Below are 14,591 nucleotides of genomic sequence, written 5' to 3'. Positions count from 1 at the left end.
GTGTGTGTACGTACTGTGTGTGTACGTACTGTGTGTGTGTGTGTGTGTGTACGTACTGTGTGTGTGTGTACGTACTGTGTGTGTGTGTACGTACTGTGTGTGTGTGTGTGTGTGTGCGTACTGTGTGTGTGTGTGCGTACTGTGTGTGTGTGTGTGTGTACGTACTGTGTGTGCGTACTGTGTGTGTGTGCGTACTGTTTGTGTGTGTGTGCGTACTGTGTGTGTGCGTACTGTGTGTGTGTGTGTGCGTACTGTGTGTGTGTGTGTGCGTACTGTGTGTGTGTGTGCGTACTGTGTGTGTGTGTGTGTGTGTGTGTGTGTACGTACTGTGTGTGTACGTACTGTGTGTGTGTGTGCGTACTGTGTGTGTGTGTGTGCGTACTGTGTGTGTGCGTACTGTGTGTGTGTGTGTGCGTACTGTGTGTGTGTGTGTGTACGTACTGTGTGTGTGTATGTACTGTGTATGTGTGCGTACTGTGTGTGCGTACTGTGTGTGTGTGTGTGTGTGCGTACTGTGTGTGTGTGTGTGTGTGCGTACTGTGTGTGCGTACTGTGTGTGTGTGTGCGTACTGTATGTGTGTGTGCGTACTGTGTGTGTGTGTGCGTACTGTGTGTGTGTGTACGTACTGTGTGTGTGTGTACGTACTGTGTGTGTGTGTACGTACTGTGTGTGTGCGTACTGTGTGTGTGTGTGTACGTACTGTGTGTGTGTGTGTGCGTACTGTGTGTGTGTGTGTGTGCGTACTGTGTGTGTGTGTGTGTACGTACTGTGTGTGTGTGTGTGTGTGTGTGTACGTACTGTGTGTGTGTGTACGTACTGTGTGTGTGTGTGTGTACGTACTGTGTGTGTGTGCACGTACTGTGTGTGTGTGCGTACTGTGTGTGTGTGTGCGTACTGTGTGTGTGTACGTACTGTGTGTGTGTGTGTGCGTACTGTGTGTGTGTGTGTGTGTGCGTACTGTGTGTGTGTATGTGTGTGCGTACTGTGTGTGTGTGTGTGTGCGTACTGTGTGTGTAGGTAGTCCGTCTGGAGAGGACATGGAGAGCACTGAGGAGGAACCACACAGAGAGTGCTGTGATGTTTGAGAAGACCCTCAAACCCTTCATGAAAGCTCTGAATGACGGAGATGGTGAGGAAGGTGTGTGTGTGTGATGTATTTGTAATGTGTGTATGATGTATTTGTAATGTGTGTGTAAATTATTTGTAATGTGTGTGTGATGTATTTGTAAGGTGTGTGTGTAATGTATTTGTAATGTGTGTGATGTATTTGTAATGTGTGTGTGATGTATTTGTAATGTGTGTGTAATGTATTTGGAATGTGGTGTGTGTGTGTGATGTATTTGGAATGTATTTGGAATGTGTGTGTGTGTGATGTATTTGTAATGTGTGTGTAATGTATTTGGAATGTGTGTGTGTGATGTATTTGTAATGTGTGTGTGTCACGTCCTGACCAATATAAGTTGTTATTTTCTGTGGTAGAGTGGTCAGGGTGTGACAGGGGGTGTTTGTGTTTGTTCTATGTTCTCTATTTCTATGTTGGATTTGTAGTTTGTTTATATCTGGGTTTATTGGGTTGACCTTCAATTGGAGGCAGCTGTTCCTCGTTGCCTCTAATTGGAGGTCATATTTAGTAGGGGTGTTTTTTCCTGTTGTTTGTGGGTAGTTGTTTTCCGTTTAGTGTATGTTCACCTGATGGAACTGTTGTCGGTCCTTTTGTTGTTTTTGTATTAGTGTTTCATTAAAGTAAGATATGAGCACTTCACACGCCGTGCCTTGGTCCCCTTTGTACGACCCTCGTTACAGTGTGTAATGTATTTGTAATGTATTTGCAATGTGTAATGTGTGTGTGATGTATTTGTACTGTGTGTGTGTGATGTGTGTATGTGTGATGTAATGTGTGTGTGATGTATTTGTAAGGTGTGTGTGATGTATTTGTAAGGTGTGTGTGATGTATTTGTAATGTGTGTGTGTGATGTATTTGTAATGTGTGTGTGTGTGATGTATTTGTAATGTGTGTGTGTAGACTCCGTGGTGCAGGGTCCCCTGGCTGTGCCCCACCTGGTTCCCCTCCTGAGGCTGATGGAGGGAGAGGAGGGAGAACACACAGAGAGAGGCTGTCAGTTATTATACAACACCCTGCAGGCAGCACGCAACGCAGCGCTACACGCCCCACAGTACCAGGAGCACGCACACAGCCTGCTCACAGGTAACACACACAGCCTGCTCACAGGTAACACACAGCCTGCTCACAGGTAACACAAGCACACAGCCTGCTCACAGGTAACACACACAGCCTGCTCACAGGTAACACACACAGCCTGCTCACAGGTAACACACAGCCTGCTCACAGGTAACACAAGCACACAGCCTGCTCACAGGTAACACAAGCACACAGCCTGCTCACAGGTAACACAAGCACACAGCCTGCTCACAGGTAACACAAGCACACAGCCTGCTCACAGGTAACACACACAGCCTGCTCACAGGTAACACACGCACACAATATGGAGAAAAAAAACACACACACACTTATAGAAAACACACAGGCACACATCCAAACCATCAAATCACATTAGTCCTGCCTCATAACCATCCCAAGTCACTGATTGGCCGTGGGCCCTGCCACTCTGTCCCGTCAGGTGACTGGGAGCCAATCCCAGAGCTGCTGGAGTGTTTCAGGACAGAGTTTGCTCTCAGGCTGTTCTGGGGACAGACTGGAGCGGCGGCAGACAAGGAGAAACGCTACGACAAGTTTGACCAGATCCTCACCGTGCTCTCCAACAAACTGGAACCTAGCGAGGAGTTCTCCCCCGAACTCTGACTTTTAAACTCTATACTGTGACCCGGGCTGCATTCAGGAGGGCGCAACATTGCACAACAGTTTGAAATCGGTAACCTGTTTACCTGGATCGTATTCATTAGAAGCTTTTTTGCAGCAAAAATCACTAAAAAATAAATAGTTTGTTATTGGACAAGTTCAGGTGCTCCCTCCCTGTTTCAGTCCGTTGTTTGGTGCCTAATGAATATGTCCTGGGATGTGTGTCTGGGTGTTTCTGTGGTTCTCACCTAGCAGCTGTGGATGCGTTGGTTTCCCTCAGAAACCTGGCCAAGGTCTATGTCCCAAATGGCACCCTATTCTCTATGAAGGGCTCTATCAGGGCACGATATAGGGAATAGGGCTCTGGTTGAAAGTAGGGCACGATATAGGGAATAGGGCTCTGGTTGAAAGTAGGGCACGATATAGGGAATAGGATGCTATTTGGGACGTAGACAAGGTGTGTGATGTGCTTCTACTGGTTGTTTGTTCAGATGTGTCAAAATGTTGACCTGCAGAGTTTACCGTTAACATGTTCTGTGTTCAGACAACTTTATTCTCAACCGTCTAGGTGTCTGTGAAAGTAGTTTTTCTGGAGAGTTATCACATTTTCTATTCAGATGATATAAATGATTTAAAACATCACTGTGTCAACTTTGGTCTGTTAAAAAAAAAACACACAACAAAACATCAAATTTTACATAAATCTATTTATTTTAATTTTTTTCTCAACACATAACAGTTCACAGGGTACTTAGAGGTCAACACATCAGTTGTTTTAAAATGTGATCATATAATAATATACATACACTCCATAAAACATTGAGAAGCAGTGAGTGACGAATCCAGTTCCATTTAACCAGGGAGATGTAAGGTCAAACTAGACCTGGAGGGCTGACAGACACTGAATGGCCTCCTATTCCCCTATGGCCTCCTATTCCCCTATGGCCTCCTATTCCCCTATGGCCTCCCAAATGCCTACTATTCCCCTATGGCCTCCTATTCCCCTATGGCCTCCCAAATGCCTCCTATTCCCCTATGGCCTCCTATTCCCCTATGGCCTCCTATTCCCCTATGGCCTCCTATTCCCCTATGGCCTCCCAAATGCCTCCTATTCCCCTATGGCCTCCTATTCCCCTATGGCCTCCCAAATGCTTCCTATTCCCCTATGGCCTCCTATTCCCCTATGGCCTCCTATTCCCCTATGGCCTCCTATTCCCCTATGGCCTCCTATTCCCCTATGGCCTCCTATTCCCCTATGGCCTCTGGTCAAAGGTAGTAGACTACATAGTGAGCCATTTGGGATTGAAGCACTGATGATGTCCAAAATTGCTCCCTATTTCCTATACTGTGACTACTTTTAGGGCTCTGGTCAAATGTAGTGCACTATATCGGGAATAGGGTGCTATTCTGGTCAAAAGGAGTGCACTATGTAGGGAATAGGGTGCCATTTTGGGACATGTATTTGATACATGATTTGGTGTCCCAGGTCTGAATGAGACCGTGGCTGGGATTCAACCAAAGGCGCACTGTCCACAATGCACCTTTAAGCAGGTCATTTCTCTGACCTTCGTGGAGATGGTATTCATGGTAAACGCTGCGGATGTCAGCTGAAGTCTACATTAGATTGAACAGTCTAATTTGGTGTGCTAATAATCCACAATGCGCCTTTGATTGAATCCCGGGCTGGACGGAAGTTAATCTATCAGAAACACCAGGGGTCCTCCAGGAGTACTGAGACAGCAGTAGTCACAACACCACCACAGAGGCATCTGATTGGCCAGAACCTGACCACAGAGCCATCTGATTGGTCAGAACCTGACCACAGAGCCATCTGATTGGTCAGAACCTGACCACAGAGCCATCTGATTGGCCAGAACCTGACCACAGAGCCATCTGATTGGTCAGAACCTGACCACAGAGCCATCTGATTGGTCAGAACCTGACCACAGAGCCATCTGATTGGTCAGAACCTGACCACAGACAGTTAAACCACAAAACGAGAGAGATAAACAGCGGTCAGAAAGAAACAACAACCAAAGCAGTCTGTATGAACTGGACCAGACGGTAACCATAACAACCACAGACATGATCAGAGAATCAGACTACCAATAAGAACCCCAGAAACATACATTTAAAAACTGACCAGTTTCACATACAGACTGCGTCCCAATTGGCCCCCTATTCCCCATAGGGCTCTGGTCAACAGTAGTGTACTATATAGGGAATAGGGCCCTAGTCAACAGTAGTGTACTATATATAGAGAATAGGGCTCTGGTCTAAAGCAGTGTACTATATAGGGAATAGGGCTCTGGTCTAAAGTAGTGTACTATATAGGGAATAGGGCTCTGGTCAAAAGTAGTTTACTATATATAGAGAATAGGGCTCTGGTCTAAAGCAGTGTACTATATAGGGAATAGGGCTCTGGTCAAAAGTAGTGTACTATATATAGAGAATAGGGCTCTGGTCAACAGTAGTGCACTATATAGGGAATAGGGCTCTGGTCTAAAGAAGTGCACTATATAGGGAATAGGGCTCTGGTCAACAGTAGTGCACTATATAAGGAATAGGGTCTCATTTGGGACCTAACCACTCTTCTGGTGAGAGAACATGTGACAAACAAGTACACTATATAGAAAACAGGGTGGCATTTGGGTCGCAATCAATATGTGGTCCATAAAATAGTGGCTTCACCATCCAGCTGATAACAATCTGATATAACTATGATAGCAGTCATTTAATATAAAAACAATCACAATGTCATGGCAACTAATGATCTGTGATTAGGTCAGAATAGGGAGAGAGGAATGGGACCGGGAGAGAGGGGTGAAGGGAGAGGAGGATGAAGAGGTAGAGAGAGAGAGGTAGAGAGAGAGAGGTAGAGGTAGAGAGGGAGAGAGGTAGAGGTAGAGAGAGAGTAGGTAGAGAGAGAGAGGTAGGTAGAGAGAGAGAGGTAGGTAGAGAGAGAGGTAGGTAGAGAGAGAGAGGTAGGTAGAGAGAGAGTAGAGAGGTAGAGAGAGAGAGGTAGAGAGAGAGAGGTAGAGAGAGAGGTAGAGAGAGAGGTAGAGAGAGAGGTAGAGAGAGAGGTAAAGGTAGAGGTAGAGAGAGAGGTAGAGAGAGAGGTAAAGGTAGAGGTAGAGAGAGGTAGAGAGAGAGGTAAAGGGGTGGGTGGTACTGCTTAAACACACCGAATGGAAGTCCTTGGCTAAAAGGAGTGTGTGTGTGTGCGTGTGTTAAATCGGTGTGTCCATGTGTGTATCCATGTATACGTGTGTGGTGTGTGTGTGTGTGTGTGTGTGTGTGTTATTGTCTAGAATTTGACGTAGGATGAGGGGATGTATCCTTCGTCTCCGTTGGCTCGTAGAACCCTCATCCATCCATCTCCTTTATCCCTCTCCATCACACTGAGCTGTTCCCCTTCTGTTATAGACACTGTCCCCTGACTGGAACCTGGAGACAGACACACTAGTTATAGACACTGTCCCCTGACTGGGACCTGGAGACAGACACACTAGTTATAGACACTGTCCCCTGACTGGGACCTGGAGACAGACACACTAGTTATAGACACTGTCCCCTGACTGGAACCTGGAGACACACTAGTTATAGACACTGTCCCCTGACTGGGACCTGGAGACAGACACACTAGTTATAGACACTGTCCCCTGACTGGAACCTGGAGACACACTAGTTATAGACACTGTCCCCTGACTGGAACCTGGAGACACACTAGTTATAGACACTGTCCCCTGACTGGAACCTGGAGACACACTAGTTATAGACACTGTCCCCTGACTGGAACCTGGAGACACACTAGTTATAGACACTGTCCCCTGACTGGAACCTGGAGACAGACACACTAGTTATAGACACTGTCCCCTGACTGGAACCTGGAGACACACTAGTTATAGACACTGTCCCCTGACTGGAACCTGGAGACAGACACACTAGTTATAGACACTGTCCCCTGACTGGAACCTGGAGACACACTAGTTATAGACACTGTCCCCTGACTGGAACCTGGAGACACACTAGTTATAGACACTGTCCCCTGACTGGAACCTGGAGACACACTAGTTATAGACACTGTCCCCTGACTGGAACCTGGAGACACACTAGTTATAGACACTGTCCCCTGACTGGAACCTGGAGACACACTAGTTATAGACACTGTCCCCTGACTGGAACCTGGAGACACACTAGTTATAGACACTGTCCCCTGACTGGAACCTGGAGACACACTAGTTATAGACACTGTCCCCTGACTGGAACCTGGAGACAGACACACTAGTTATAGACACTGTCCCCTGACTGGAACCTGGAGACAGACACACTAGTTATAGACACTGTCCCCTGACTGGAACCTGGAGACAGACACACTAGTTATACACACTGTCCCCTGACTGGAACCTGGAGACACACTAGTTATAGACACTGTCCCCTGACTGGAACCTGGAGACACACTAGTTATAGACACTGTCCCCTGACTGGGACCTGGAGACACACTAGTTATAGACACTGTCCCCTGACTGGAACCTGGAGACAGACACACTAGTTATACACACTGTCCCCTGACTGGAACCTGGAGACAGACACACTAGTTATAGACACTGTCCCCTGACTGGGACCTGGAGACACACTAGTTATAGACACTGTCCCCTGACTGGGACCTGGAGACACACTAGTTATAGACACTGTCCCCTGACTGGGACCTGGAGACAGACTAGTTATAGACACTGTCCCCTGACTGGAACCTGGAGACAGACACACTAGTTATACACACTGTCCCCTGACTGGAACCTGGAGACAGACACACTAGTTATACACACTGTCCCCTGACTGGGACCTGGAGACAGACACACTAGTTATACACACTGTCCCCTGACTGGGACCTGGAGACACACTAGTTATAGACACTGTCCCCTGACTGGGACCTGGAGACAGACTAGTTATAGACACTGTCCCCTGACTGGAACATGGAGACACACTAGTTATAGACACTGTCCCCTGACTGGAACCTGGAGACAGACTAGTTATAGACACTGTCCCCTGACTGGGACCTGGAGACAGACACACTAGTTATAGACACTGTCCCCTGACTGGAACCTGGAGACAGACTAGTTATAGACACTGTCCCCTGACTGGGACCTGGAGACAGACACACTAGTTATAGACACTGTCCCCTGACTGGGACCTGGAGACAGACACACTAGTTATAGACACTGTCCCCTGACTGGAACCTGGAGACACACTAGTTATAGACACTGTCCCCTGACTGGGACCTGGAGACAGACACACTAGTTATAGACACTGTCCCCTGACTGGAACCTGGAGACAGACTAGTTATAGACACTGTCCCCTGACTGGAACCTGGAGACAGACACACTAGTTATAGACACTGTCCCCTGACTGGAACCTGGAGACAGACACACTAGTTATAGACACTGTCCCCTGACTGGAACCTGGAGACAGACACACTAGTTATAGACACTGTCCCCTGACTGGGACCTGGAGACAGACACACTAGTTATAGACACTGTCCCCTGACTGGGACCTGGAGACAGACACACTAGTTATAGACACTGTCCCCTGACTGGGACCTGGAGACAGACACACTAGTTATAGACACTGTCCCCTGACTGGAACCTGGAGACAGACACACTAGTTATAGACACTGTCCCCTGACTGGGACCTGGAGACAGACACACTAGTTATAGACACTGTCCCCTGACTGGGACCTGGAGACAGACACACTAGTTATAGACACTGTCCCCTGACTGGAACCTGGAGACAGACACACTAGTTATAGACACTGTCCCCTGACTGGAACCTGGAGACAGACACACTAGTTATAGACACTGTCCCCTGACTGGGACCTGGAGACAGACACACTAGTTATAGACACTGTCCCCTGACTGGGACCTGGAGACAGACACACTAGTTATAGACACTGTCCCCTGACTGGGACCTGGAGACAGACACACTAGTTATAGACACTGTCCCCTGACTGGGACCTGGAGACAGACAGACTAGTTATAGACACTGTCCCCTGACTGGAACCTGGAGACACACTAGTTATAGACACTGTCCCCTGACTGGAACCTGGGAGACACACTAGTTATAGACACTGTCCCCTGACTGGAACCTGGAGACAGACACACTAGTTATAGACACTGTCCCCTGACTGGAACCTGGAGACAGACTAGTTATAGACACTGTCCCCTGACTGGAACCTGGAGACACACTAGTTATAGACACTGTCCCCTGACTGGGACCTGGAGACAGACACACTAGTTATAGACACTGTCCCCTGACTGGGACCTGGAGACAGACACACTAGTTATAGACACTGTCCCCTGACTGGAACCTGGAGACACACTAGTTATAGACACTGTCCCCTGACTGGGACCTGGAGACACACTAGTTATAGACACTGTCCCCTGACTGGAACCTGGAGACAGACACACTAGTTATAGACACTGTCCCCTGACTGGGACCTGGAGACAGACACACTAGTTATAGACACTGTCCCCTGACTGGGACCTGGAGACAGACACACTAGTTATAGACACTGTCCCCTGACTGGAACCTGGAGACAGACACACTAGTTATAGACACTGTCCCCTGACTGGGACCTGGAGACAGACACACTAGTTAGACACTGTCCCCTGACTGGAACCTGGAGACACACTAGTTATAGACACTGTCCCCTGACTGGGACCTGGAGACACACTAGTTATAGACACTGTCCCCTGACTGGAACCTGGAGACAGACACACTAGTTATACACACTGTCCCCTGACTGGAACCTGGAGACAGACACACTAGTTATAGACACTGTCCCCTGACTGGGACCTGGAGACAGACACACTAGTTATAGACACTGTCCCCTGACTGGGACCTGGAGACAGACACACTAGTTATAGACACTGTCCCCTGACTGGAACCTGGAGACAGACACACTAGTTATAGACACTGTCCCCTGACTGGGACCTGGAGACAGACACACTAGTTATAGACACTGTCCCCTGACTGGGACCTGGAGACAGACACACTAGTTATAGACACTGTCCCCTGACTGGAACCTGGAGACACACTAGTTATAGACACTGTCCCCTGACTGGAACCTGGAGACACACTAGTTATAGACACTGTCCCCTGACTGGGACCTGGAGACAGACTAGTTATAGACACTGTCCCCTGACTGGAACCTGGAGACAGACACACTAGTTATAGACACTGTCCCCTGACTGGGACCTGGAGACAGACACACTAGTTATAGACACTGTCCCCTGACTGGAACCTGGAGACAGACACACTAGTTATAGACACTGTCCCCTGACTGGAACCTGGAGACAGACACACTAGTTATAGACACTGTCCCCTGACTGGGACCTGGAGACAGACACACTAGTTATAGACACTGTCCCCTGACTGGAACCTGGAGACACACTAGTTATAGACACTGTCCCCTGACTGGAACCTGGAGACACACTAGTTATAGACACTGTCCCCTGACTGGAACCTGGAGACAGACACACTAGTTATAGACACTGTCCCCTGACTGGGACCTGGAGACACACTAGTTATACACACTGTCCCCTGACTGGGACCTGGAGACAGACACACTAGTTATAGACACTGTCCCCTGACTGGGACCTGGAGACAGACACACTAGTTATAGACACTGTCCCCTGACTGGGACCTGGAGACAGACACACTAGTTATAGACACTGTCCCCTGACTGGGACCTGGAGACAGACACACTAGTTATACACACTGTCCCCTGACTGGAACCTGGAGACAGACACACTAGTTATAGACACTGTCCCCTGACTGGAACCTGGAGACACACTAGTTATAGACACTGTCCCCTGACTGGGACCTGGAGACAGACACACTAGTTATAGACACTGTCCCCTGACTGGGACCTGGAGACACACTAGTTATAGACACTGTCCCCTGACTGGAACCTGGAGACAGACACACTAGTTATAGACACTGTCCCCTGACTGGAACCTGGAGACAGACTAGTTATACACACTGTCCCCTGACTGGAACCTGGAGACACACTAGTTATACACACTGTCCCCTGACTGGGACCTGGAGACACACTAGTTATACACACTGTCCCCTGACTGGAACCTGGAGACAGAAACACTAGTTATAGACACTGTCCCCTGACTGGGACCTGGAGACACACTAGTTATAGACACTGTCCCCTGACTGGGACCTGGAGACAGACACACTAGTTATAGACACTGTCCCCTGACTGGGACCTGGAGACAGACACACTAGTTATAGACACTGTCCCCTGACTGGGACCTGGAGACAGACACACTAGTTATAGACACTGTCCCCTGACTGGGACCTGGAGACACACTAGTTATACACACTGTCCCCTGACTGGGACGTGGAGACAGACACACTAGTTATAGACACTGTCCCCTGACTGGAACCTGGAGACAGACACACTAGTTATAGACACTGTCCCCTGACTGGGACCTGGAGACACACTAGTTATACACACTGTCCCCTGACTGGGACCTGGAGACAGACACACTAGTTATAGACACTGTCCCCTGACTGGGACCTGGAGACAGACACACTAGTTATAGACACTGTCCCCTGACTGGGACCTGGAGACAGACACACTAGTTATAGACACTGTCCCCTGACTGGGACCTGGAGACAGACACACTAGTTATAGACACTGTCCCCTGACTGGGACCTGGAGACAGACACACTAGTTATAGACACTGTCCCCTGACTGGAACCTGGAGACACACTAGTTATAGACACTGTCCCCTGACTGGAACCTGGAGACAGACACACTAGTTATAGACACTGTCCCCTGACTGGAACCTGGAGACACACTAGTTATAGACACTGTCCCCTGACTGGGACCTGGAGACACACTAGTTATAGACACTGTCCCCTGACTGGGACCTGGAGACAGACACACTAGTTATAGACACTGTCCCCTGACTGGGACCTGGAGACAGACACACTAGTTAGACACTGTCCCCTGACTGGGACCTGGAGACAGACACACTAGTTATAGACACTGTCCCCTGACTGGAACCTGGAGACAGACACACTAGTTATACACACTGTCCCCTGACTGGAACCTGGAGACACACTAGTTATAGACACTGTCCCCTGACTGGAACCTGGAGACACACTAGTTATAGACACTGTCCCCTGACTGGGACCTGGAGACAGACACACTAGTTATAGACACTGTCCCCTGACTGGAACCTGGAGACAGACACACTAGTTATAGACACTGTCCCCTGACTGGAACCTGGAGACACACTAGTTATAGACACTGTCCCCTGACTGGGACCTGGAGACACACTAGTTATAGACACTGTCCCCTGACTGGAACCTGGAGACACACTAGTTATAGACACTGTCCCCTGACTGGGACCTGGAGACAGACACACTAGTTATAGACACTGTCCCCTGACTGGAACCTGGAGACAGACACACTAGTTATAGACACTGTCCCCTGACTGGAACCTGGAGACAGACACACTAGTTATACACACTGTCCCCTGACTGGGACCTGGAGACAGACACACTAGTTATAGACACTGTCCCCTGACTGGAACCTGGAGACACACTAGTTATAGACACTGTCCCCTGACTGGAACCTGGAGACACACTAGTTATAGACACTGTCCCCTGACTGGAACCTGGAGACACACTAGTTATACACACTGTCCCCTGACTGGAACCTGGAGACACACTAGTTATAGACACTGTCCCCTGACTGGAACCTGGAGACAGACACACTAGTTATACACACTGTCCCCTGACTGGAACCTGGAGACACACTAGTTATAGACACTGTCCCCTGACTGGAACCTGGAGACAGACACACTAGTTATAGACACTGTCCCCTGACTGGGACCTGGAGACAGACACACTAGTTATAGACACTGTCCCCTGACTGGAACCTGGAGACACACTAGTTATACACACTGTCCCCTGACTGGGACCTGGAGACAGACACACTAGTTATAGACACTGTCCCCTGATTGGAACCTGGAGACAGACACACTAGTTATAGACACTGTCCCCTGACTGGAACCTGGAGACAGACACACTAGTTATAGACACTGTCCCCTGACTGGGACCTGGAGACACACTAGTTATAGACACTGTCCCCTGACTGGGACCTGGAGACACACTAGTTATAGACACTGTCCCCTGACTGGGACCTGGAGACAGACACACTAGTTATAGACACTGTCCCCTGACTGGGACCTGGAGACACACTAGTTATAGACACTGTCCCCTGACTGGGACCTGGAGACAGACACACTAGTTATAGACACTGTCCCCTGACTGGAACTTGGAGACACACTAGTTATAGACACTGTCCCCTGACTGGAACCTGGAGACACACTAGTTATAGACACTGTCCCCTGACTGGAACCTGGAGACACACTAGTTATAGACACTGTCCCCTGACTGGAACCTGGAGACAGACACACTAGTTATAGACACTGTCCCCTGACTGGAACCTGGAGACAGACACACTAGTTATAGACACTGTCCCCTGACTGGAACCTGGAGACAGACACACTAGTTATAGACACTGTCCCCTGACTGGGACCTGGAGACACACTAGTTATAGACACTGTCCCCTGACTGGAACCTGGAGACAGACACACTAGTTATAGACACTGTCCCCTGACTGGGACCTGGAGACACACTAGTTATAGACACTGTCCCCTGACTGGGACCTGGAGACAGACACACTAGTTATAGACACTGTCCCCTGACTGGGACCTGGAGACAGACACACTAGTTATAGACACTGTCCCCTGACTGGAACCTGGAGACACACTAGTTATAGACACTGTCCCCTGACTGGGACCTGGAGACACACTAGTTATAGACACTGTCCCCTGACTGGGACCTGGAGACAGACACACTAGTTAGACACTGTCCCCTGACTGGAACCTGGAGACAGACACACTAGTTATAGACACTGTCCCCTGACTGGGACCTGGAGACAGACACACTAGTTATACACACTGTCCCCTGACTGGGACCTGGAGACAGACACACTAGTTATAGACACTGTCCCCTGACTGGGACGTGGAGACAGACACACTAGTTATAGACACTGTCCCCTGACTGGGACCTGGAGACAGACACACTAGTTATAGACACTGTCCCCTGACTGGGACCTGGAGACAGACACACTAGTTATACACACTGTCCCCTGACTGGGACCTGGAGACAGACACACTAGTTATAGACACTGTCCCCTGACTGGAACCTGGAGACACACTAGTTATACACACTGTCCCCTGACTGGAACCTGGAGACACACTAGTTATAGACACTGTCCCCTGACTGGGACCTGGAGACAGACACACTAGTTATAGACACTGTCCCCTGACTGGGACCTGGAGACAGACACACTAGTTATAGACACTGTCCCCTGACTGGGACCTGGAGACAGACACACTAGTTATAGACACTGTCCCCTGACTGGGACCTGGAGACAGACACACTAGTTATAGACACTGTCCCCTGACTGGGACCTGGAGACAGACACACTAGTTATAGACACTGTCCCCTGACTGGAGGAGAGAAAGGAATGAGGGAGAGGAAGGAGGAGAGAGGAATGAGGAGGGAGTGGCACACAGACAAACATCAAGTAATACATATCTGTCTGATGGTGTGTGTGTGTGTGATGGTGTGTGGGGGTGATGGTGTGTGTGTGTGATGGTGTGTGTGATACTGTGTGTG

At 48.9% G+C, this 14,591-nt stretch overlaps 2 protein-coding genes and 1 long non-coding RNA gene across 9 annotated transcripts in view; 1 reads left to right on the top strand and 2 right to left on the bottom strand.

The window, feature by feature from the left end:
* The window catches only part of LOC106592903 (breast cancer anti-estrogen resistance protein 3 homolog), a 29,241-nt gene extending 25,783 nt beyond the window's left edge, over positions 1-3,458 (top strand). For 4 of the 5 annotated variants that reach the window (XM_045710389.2, XM_045710382.2, XM_082967404.1 and 1 more), the window contains 3 exons: positions 1,019-1,139; positions 2,025-2,207; positions 2,641-3,458. In XM_045710389.2, the coding sequence (XP_045566345.1) occupies positions 1,019-1,139; positions 2,025-2,207; positions 2,641-2,822 (486 nt within the window). In that variant the 3' untranslated portion in view covers positions 2,823-3,458. The remainder of the gene's footprint in view (positions 1-1,018; positions 1,140-2,024; positions 2,208-2,640) is intronic. The other variant, XM_045710384.2, reaches the window with a different exon arrangement.
* A 2,345-nt stretch (positions 3,459-5,803) lies between these two features.
* LOC106564139 (cdc42-interacting protein 4 homolog) overlaps positions 5,804-14,591 on the bottom strand; it is a 39,108-nt gene continuing 30,320 nt past the window's right edge. The window contains exon 15 of one of the 2 annotated variants that reach the window (XM_082967409.1): positions 5,804-6,266. In XM_082967409.1, the coding sequence (XP_082823535.1) occupies positions 6,127-6,266 (140 nt within the window). In that variant the 3' untranslated portion in view covers positions 5,804-6,126. The remainder of the gene's footprint in view (positions 6,267-14,591) is intronic. The other variant, XM_082967408.1, reaches the window with a different exon arrangement.
* On the bottom strand, positions 9,501-14,589 carry LOC145862614 (uncharacterized). Of its 2 annotated transcripts, XR_014382135.1 has the most exons (5): positions 13,794-14,589; positions 12,690-13,665; positions 11,636-12,433; positions 10,028-11,593; positions 9,501-9,901 (listed from the first exon to the last, which is right to left on the bottom strand). It is a non-coding gene; the product is annotated as an uncharacterized LOC145862614 (long non-coding RNA). The 2 variants fall into 2 exon arrangements; XR_014382134.1 differs by lacking the exon at positions 9,501-9,901 and having other exon boundaries at positions 9,950-11,593.

The sequence above is a fragment of the Salmo salar genome, chromosome 02, assembly GCF_965601325.2.
Source record: "Salmo salar chromosome 02, fSalSal1, whole genome shotgun sequence".
Lineage (NCBI taxonomy): Eukaryota > Metazoa > Chordata > Actinopteri > Salmoniformes > Salmonidae > Salmo > Salmo salar.
The sequence above is the reverse complement of the archived record's forward strand: the minus strand, read 5'-3'. Positions and strand labels throughout refer to the sequence as shown.